General features: G+C 48.5%; 1 protein-coding gene across 1 annotated transcript; it reads left to right on the top strand.

Annotated features, from left to right (window-relative positions):
- Positions 1-7,515: 7,515 nt before the first annotated feature.
- LOC129601392 (uncharacterized) lies at positions 7,516-8,131 on the top strand. Its single transcript, XM_055500188.1, has one exon. It carries the CDS (start codon positions 7,535-7,537, stop codon positions 8,129-8,131), a length of 597 nt encoding a protein of 198 aa, XP_055356163.1. The 5' UTR covers positions 7,516-7,534.
- Positions 8,132-8,901: the final 770 nt, after the last annotated feature.

Below are 8,901 nucleotides of genomic sequence, written 5' to 3'. Positions count from 1 at the left end.
TCGAAATCGGAGGCGTGAATTTTTCCCATTTGTTAGGGTCTTCTGCCCGGTCAAAGCATCATGGAATACAATCTGCCGGGGGAACAGGGCGTACACGTGGTGGTACCTTTGACACCGTACGGTCCGTGGATTTGGCTTCCTGTTGAAACGATCAGTTCGGGATGCGGTGTGCTTGGCCAACGCTATGGAGCGGCCGTTGTCCAATGGAAAATGCACGGAGCTCTGCACACCGATATCGTCCCTATCGAACGACTGTGCCGGCCCCTTAATTGGGCGATCCGGACTGTTCGCGCTGGAAGAGCCAAACGTCCCAAGCAAGAAACGGACCGCGTCGAGCCGGGAGCGTTTGCGAAGCGCAGTTTGCAGCTAGATGTGGAGTTTGGCTCCCTATCACCAGGAGAGGCGGATGCGCTGATCAAGAAATGGAATAACCATTTCGGTCTGGAGAAGGAGCTTTCCTTGGTGGACCTGGTGGACGGCCGATTGGGCGTGGTGTACCTCCCCGGGAGCTGGGGAGGTTGTCATACCAGCGACCAACGATTTCTGGTAATTAGAAACATATTCTTTAGTTATCTCATGCAGAACGGTTTGTTGTATATTTCAAATTGATATGCGATAATGTGACGTATGGGCTAATGCAGGGGAATTTGGCTGATCTCCGTTTTGTGCTGGTGTAATGGGCAGCCACCCTACGGCTGTTGTTACGTTGTGGTGTGAGTAGGACGATATTACGGAGAGATGTAAGCCTGGGATGGCAGAAGATGGTGTATCGGCAGTAGAGGTGGAGCCTCGCTAGGGAGTTATCAATAAATTTGTATTTTCATAGGTTCTCGAGTTCTCTCATTATCTTCACCATTGAGATATCATTTAGCCCCCTTTGGCACATATTTCTATGTATGGGTAGTCAACCCATTACATATGGCGCTCCTGAACGATCGAATTCTTTAATTTAACAACCTTCTCGGTACAGTTCGAGTTACGTTAATTTTCTTTACGAATATCTATCGCCGCAACGTGGCACTCTAGTATTTTCTCTTGGATAACTGTAATTTCTCGTCATAATTACACGATAATTTGCCTTTCATTTTGGCTGTAATCATGTCTGTCCCTAATCTTAATCAGACGATCGATCATCGATTACTAGAGCAACAGGAATTTTCACGTACATCCAGTCCTATCATGGAGGCCACGTACACTCCGGCGGGATCGCCTGTAGTGTCACGTTGTGCGTCACCTAGCATGTTTGCGCCTGAAGCCGAGACTGTTGTTTACCGGAATGGTCATGAAGACGGGGAAAATAGAGGTTCCCCCAGCCACACAGCGGCATATCCGCGGCGACCCAGCGATGGTTCCCCGGTGGAGGAAGTCAGCAGCGGTGCGGGATACTTGCCATCATCGGCCCTAGAGTACGTACTACGTACACCGTAATGATGATCTGCCTACACGACGTGTAAGGGAACGAACTTCGGAAACCCACTCAGCGGAGTCCCGAATTCGAGGTCCGCCGTCAGTCGCTTTCTTACCGGCGTCCGCTGCGCCACCTACTCGAAATCGCGCAGCCGTGGCGCGCACGCGGCCGACTGTGGCGCCACCTAATGCGCCAATGACACAGCGACTGCCAGCGCATCATACGGCCTCCCAGTCGAATCCTACTACGGATCTCGCCAGTATTATGGCTCTTCTTCAAGATATCAAGAATGATCAACAACAAACCGATCAGAACGTCAGCCGATATTTGGGCCAGTTGGATCGGAAGTTACGCGAGGCAGAAGCGCTCCATGCGGACAAAGTCAACTTGTTAACGGCACAAGTGACGTCACTCGCTAACGAGCTGCAAGAAATAAAGTCTGGGCCGGATCAACGCTCACCGGCAACAATACGTGACAACAGAAACGCATCGCCTCCCTCGCCAGAAGTAAGTCAGCCAATTCGGCATACAGTACGAGAAGTCGCTCCGCTCCGCAGAACGCCAGTATTTAAAGGCACTAAGGATGAACGTATCGAGATTTTTCTGGCCAAATATGAGGCAGCAGCGAAGCATAATGGTTGGTCAGATACCACGATGGTTTCGGAGTTGAGCTTTGCTCTACAAGGCGCTGCCGAGCGATTTTACGGGAGGTTAATTGCCAAGCACGGCGTAGATGAATGGTCATGGGATGACTGGCGGGCGCGTTTACAGGCAAGGTATCACAATGCAGCCCGAGATTTCAGCGCGGAACAGAAACTGTTACGTATCGCCTATGATGGCGCAAGTGATATAGATGACTTTGTGGATCATGCGTGTGATTTAATGGCTGATGTTGATCCAGATATGTTGCCAGCTAGGCAGGTGCACTACCTGATTCAGACGTTTCGCCATAATCCGATGTTGCAGAATTTCATCATCTCTAGTAGGCCGAATTCGGCGTCCGAAGTGGCGGCAGTAGTACGCACTCTACGCCCAATGGAGGATCAGAGTAGCGGCCCGACAATCTTACCGACATCGGGATCCATGTTGGGACAACGACGACCGCCAAAGGTTGGAAAGCCGGCATACGTCGCGGGACATGCGAGCGAGAGGCCGTTTTTAGCGGTGAAGGCGGAACCGGTTTCGCTAATGCTATCAGCTCCCATGCTGCGACCATCACAGCCAAGTCTACCTCAATACGGAAGCACGAGCTCATTTATGCAGTCTGTCGGACCCTCTTATGCCAGCTCGGCCCCTTATGCGCAGATTTCTCCGACGGCGTACGCCCCGATGGCTTCTTACCCGTCTGCGCCGTTGCCTCAGCAGCCGCGCCGCGAAGCCGGTAAATCCCGACTTCCGGTGTTACTTTGTGCGCAACCGGACCACGCCCAACCGCAGTGTCCCTATCGGTCGGTGCATCCTATGACCCTTCCGAAAGGCATTGAGGAAATGAGGGAACGGCGCCGGACCTACGCCATGGCCCAGAAGAATGGCACCGGTGTATCTGGAAATTCCCCTTACGGCCCAAAAAACGGACCGGCACAGTAGACGGAGGGACTGCTGTGCGTCAGGATCGACTACCTCCAGATAAGTCTGAGTTGCCAATTTATTCGGCTTTGAAAGACGCCACTGTGGCTAATTCTTTAGCGGATTTCTTAACTGAAGATAAATGTGGTGATTTACCTTCGTATACTACTGATTTACGTTACGCTATTAAAATTAATAATGTGCCAATAGAGGCTGTGATAGATACAGGAGCTGGTATTTCGATAATCTCGAAACAGTTCTGTATTGATAACGGTATTAAAATGGAAGTATTGCCAGAAGGCTACCCACCTTGGTCGGTTGTCGGTATTTCAGGCCATCGCATGGCACCATTCCGATATTATGCCAGATTACGCATTCAACTGTGTGATATTATCTGGCCGCATAACGTGTTTGTCAGGGAGGATAGTCATCATTTGCCGTTCATATTAGGCATAAAGTTCTTTAAAGGGAAACCGTTAGCTATTGATTTCGATGGCGATAGTACGTTAATTCAATTTAAACCGGCAGACGCTAGCGTCGCCAGTCTGGCGCTTCATTGCGACCCCCAAAATACCAGAATGCGATTCGATGAGCCGGAATATTATCAGGCCAAATTGGCAGACCTCGAGGCAGAAGAAGAACGCTTAGATAATGAATATCGGAGTCAGAAATTCGACCTGGACATGAAGAAACAGCTCGCACGTCTGTGCGACTGGTCACAACTGTTTGATGAGATCACCACACGGTATTCTGAGTTACAGGTAACCGCCGCTCCGGACCACCCGGCTCCAGTGTGCGCTCCGGAAGTGACTGGATTGGACAACGGGACTGATCACCCCGCCTGTCCGGCTTTCGTGGACCTGTCGCCAGAACGGCCGTCGAACGATACCGCGGACAGTAACTTGGCTCGGCCAGCTAAGATTTACACGTCCAAGGAAGTGATAGTACCAGCGAGGTCAGAAGTAGTGTTCACCGTTAAATCTAAATTAAATAAATTTGTGCCAAATGGCGATTACGTATTTTTTCCTAATAATAATACAGTCTCCACCGCAGGTCTGTTGATGGGTAACGCTGTAGTGAGCTGTAATAACTCCGCCATTACTTTGGCTATAATGAATGTCAGTAATAAATCGCGCGTAATTCGTAAAGGTGTGTTAATTGGCACGCTTGAAAATTTCTTTGAGGTATCAGAGGAGTTATCAATTTCAATAATGGAATTGGTAGGTCAGAAGCAGCCAGATGAGGCAGATAGTGAATTTGAAGAGATGTTAAAAGAGGTTAAAGTTAATCCTAATTTAACATCAGCTCAGTTTAATCGCCTAATGGCACTTTTGCGTAAACATAAAAATGTATTCCCTACAAAGGATATGCCTTTTGGCGATGTTAAAGAAGAAATGCATAAAATAGATACCGGCGACGCAAAGCCGTTTAAGCAGACACCGCGGCGGTACGACTGGACAGGGCGTAAACTAGTCATGCAGGAGGTAGAAGATATGCTAGCCAAAGGCATAATACGTAAGTCGAATTCGCCCTGGTCTAGCCGCATATTGCTAGTCGAGAAAAAGTCAGGTGGCGTACGGTTCTGTATTGATTATCGTGTGCCATGGGCGATTGTGAATGGTACGGAAGTTTAGACTGCTACTCGGGGTATTAGTCGATACCGGTTGCTCCAGAAGATCGCGCCAAAACGGCCTTCTGCACGCAGGACGGGCTGTACGAGTTCTTACGCATGCCTTTTGGCTTATGCAATGGGCCAGCCACCTTTCAAGCAATGATGGACACGATTTTAGCAAGTGTTAAGTGGGTTATGCCATTGGTTTATATTGATGATATAATTATTTTCGGCCATACCTTCGATGAGTGGCTGCAGCGCGCGGATATTGTGTTCGGATTACTGAAAAATGCTGGTCTGAAAATTCAGCCAAAAAAGTGTGGCATGGCATTTAACGAAATTAAATTTCTGGGACACATAATAAGTAAGACAGGCATAGCAGTAGATCCTGCCATCACGGCAAGTATCGTTAATTTTCCAGTGCCAAAGACGGCATCTACGTTGAAAAGCTTTTTGGGATTGGCTAACTTTTACCGTAAGTTTACCGTCGAAATGACACACGCGACGCATAAGCTACGCCGTTGACGAGGAAGAACGTAAATTTTAAGAAAGAATGGTCTGACGCCCATTTGGCACTTTCAATAAAATCAAAGGGTTGTTATCTAGCCCGCCTATTTTGGCTCGTTTTGATCCTGCAAAACCGATAATTGTAGAAACCGACGCATGTGGAATAGGTGTCGGCGCTATACTTAGCCAGGAAGGCCGTATCGTGAGTACTTGTAACCGCGCCCTCAGTCCGGCAGAGAAGAACTACCCGGCCACACATCTCGAGTTGTTAGCTATTGTTTTTGCTTACGAGAAGTTCCGGCAATATCTTGAATTTAATCATTTTACTGTCAAGACAGATCACCGCGCCTTAACGGCAATCCGTAATTACGAAGGCAATAATAGCCGGTTGGCAAGGTGGGCGATATTGTTGAATACTCTAGATATGGATATTCAGTACCGCCCGGGGGTGGCTCACCATAACGCAAACTGCTTAAGCCGTTTTCCAGTGGCACCACCTCAGCCAGATATGACCGACAGCCTACCGTTCTACATACACTCCATTACAGTGGACGACGCTGACTGGAAAGACGCCCAGTGGCTCCGGAAAGAGCAAGAAGAGGATCCGGCGGTGAATAAGCTCATCCACATCATGAACCCCCCCGCGGACGGCGAGTACTTGAAGGTGCAGAAGCATTACTTTTTCCGCGAGGGAGTTTTGTACCGCAAGCGACGCCATGGTGGCAATGACTTCAACTGTTTAGTGGTTCCAAAACAGTTACGGGACGACGTAATGAGGACATGCCATGATATACCGCTGGCTGGCCATCAAGGCATTGATAAAACTTGTAGCTTAATAAAGAGCCGATTTTTCTGGCCCGACATGGTGAATTATGTGGAGCGATATATAAAAACGTGCCCACAGTGTCAGATGCGTAAAGTAACACGCAAGCCGGTAGCTGGCTACTTACAAGCGTTGCCTGTACACGGCCCGTTACATACTATATGTATGGATTTACTGGGGTCTTTACCTAAGAGCCATAACGATAACGTACATGTATGCGTATTGACAGATGCGCTGAATAAATTTATATGGGCGTTCCCGTTAAAAGACGCGTCTGCTGCCGAAGTGGCTAGAGTATACGTCCATAATATTTTACTCGTTTTTGGAACGCCAAAAAGGTTGCTTACTGATCGTGGTCGACATTTTCAGAGCGAGTTAATACGAGAGATTAATAACTTAGTAGGGGTGAAACAGATTAGGACCACCGCGTACCACCCGGAAGGAAATTCCCCAGTCGAGCGACAGATGTCGCCACTTGCCGAAGGGCTAGCCATGTTTGTGTCAGAAGACCAAAAGGACTGGGATTCATTTTTGCCGTTCGTTGTTACGATAGTATGAATGATATGCCCTTAAGCAGATCCTTGTTTACAGTGAAAGTTCTTACATCATGCATTTCCCCAAACCGCCTTAAGCGTCAGAAGTGTAGAACGCTAGAAGCGTAATCACATGCATGCATTGTCATTCTTCTGTTTACCGTTTGGTATATAAGTCCACCACTTTCACTGGTGCTAATAACCATTCTACCGCTGAGCAATACATGGAATAAGGCTTACGCAAACCACCATGTATCAACTTGGTGGCTCCAGGTGCTCGCTATACATTCTACCTGTATGGCACGAACCTACCTACAACATCTGCAACATCTACAGCTCACGACCTTTCGGTCTACGCTATACACGCTACCCGTATAGCTCAACAGTATCACCTACATCTATGCACTCTGCCTTGACCTTTCGGTAAGTCCAAACCGCTATGGTTAAGCTCCATGTTTCCGTAAGTCAAACCGCTCTGGTTAAGCTCCATGTTTCCATCGTCAAAACCAAAAAGACGAAACGACGACCGCACCATTATTGAGGAATCTCTCCGAGACAAACGTCTCTCTCGTGACCCCGACAACGTTCCTGTTCCTCCCTCACCTCCTTCCGATCCAGTCGCCACACAACCCGCAACAAGGTCTCGTGTCCACTTCCTACACTTACTCTACAGGAACAATACGCCAATTTAGAGCAAGCCAATCGTCCCCATAAAGGACACCGCCGTCCCAGTGGATCAACCCGAGCTACCTACGGTTCCAACCGACACCGTCCAGAATCCCGCTATCCTGGAAGTCGACGAGGATTCGCTACTGCAACCAGCCATTGAGAACTTACCGCCAGCTTCTCTCGACACGCAGCCAACCCTAGAAACTAATGCAAGCAACAGTTCCGCCATGTCCAGCGCCTGATCCCAGGGATCAGCAATTCCCTGGCTTTACATACCACGACCACATCGCAATTGTCCAGAAATTCGACGACGTTAAGGAACAAAGGCTCAGGTTTCGCCTTCCATCATCCACGGACAGACAGTTGTCAGTAACTTTGGAAAAAGCACAGAGTGCCGTCCAGCGCGCATCACGGGCATGGATATGAGGGATACAACAGAGGAAACCCAGGAAACTCCTGGTAACGTTCTTAGCAGTTATGCTAATGCCATCAATGCTTTACAACGGAATGTCGCACAGCTCACCACCAAGAACTACCAACTTCAGAACCTCGTTGACAATGCCAGCAAGACCTCGGACGTGATCCAACAGATGTCGGCCGCCAACAAAAAGAAAGTTCCAACAAAAGAACTGCCGCAGTTTTCCAACGACGAAGATGAAGACTTTGAAGACTGGCTCCTTAAGTTCGAGATGTGTGCCAAGCAACATCAGTGGTCCAACGACGACGCCCTTCACAACCTGTACCGATGCTTCAATGGAACAGCCTTGCGAATATACAACACCATTCCAGCCACCACCAACACATGGCAGTTGATGAGGAAAGCCCTAAGAGAAGCCTTCGCGAAGCAGATATACGACTACGATCTGGCGAAAGACACGAAAAAGTCCCTGACGTACGCCGGAAATCCCAATGAATACTACTCCAACGTAATGCGCTACCTCAATTCCATTAGCGACCAACCCAGTCAAAGAGAAATTGTCAACAAACTCTTGATGGCCTTCCAGCTAACATAAAATCCGGTTTTGTACAGAAAATGCCTACTACACCTACAGAATTCCTTGGACAACTCAAAACTGTTGTCGTGAGAAAGAATATGAAGCGAGCAACACCCGCAAGGAAGTTGCCGAGTACATCAAGAATCCGGTTGTCGCCGCTTTGTTCACCAGTACCTTTGAAGGTAAGAATGAGTCAAAACTTGACGATCGAATGGCTGCCATAGAACGTCAATTCTCGCAAATGAACTTTGGCCGGAGCGACAGTCGTGGCTACCAGACGTACAACAGAGGGTTCTATCATCGAAATCAACGGGGAAGAGGATACGGAGGACGAGGAGGAAATCGTTTCAATGGAAATCGACGTAAGTTCTGCAGTTTTTGCAAATACATTGGCCATACTTTCGAAGAATGCCGCAACCGTCAAAATGCTAAACGAGCAATCCAACCAGCAATGGCCTCCCGCGCTCAGATCACTGAACTTCCGCAGAATAGTTTAAACTTCTAGCCGCAGCTTCCACGGCTCATGAAGTTGACGGCAACACACCGCTTATTCCCCTATGCAGCTTCGCAACCGGTGCCTTAGCATTTACGCTCGCAATCAATAATGAGCCTACTACTGTCATTTTGGATACCGGATCAGGAGTATCTCTCATCAACGATAAGTTCGCCTTCAAGCAGAAATTCGAGCAATTCCAATGGAGTGGACCGTCTCTCGCAACAGTGAACAATAGCATCATACAGCCGGCAAATGCATGTAAGCTTCAACTAAAAATTCTTAGCCATTCAGC

The sequence above is a fragment of the Paramacrobiotus metropolitanus genome, unplaced genomic scaffold, assembly GCF_019649055.1.
Source record: "Paramacrobiotus metropolitanus isolate TYO unplaced genomic scaffold, Prichtersi_v1.0 Parri_scaffold0000233, whole genome shotgun sequence".
NCBI classification, from domain to species: domain Eukaryota; kingdom Metazoa; phylum Tardigrada; class Eutardigrada; order Parachela; family Macrobiotidae; genus Paramacrobiotus; species Paramacrobiotus metropolitanus.
Note: the sequence above shows the minus strand (reverse complement) of the source record. Positions and strands in the feature narration are given on the sequence as shown.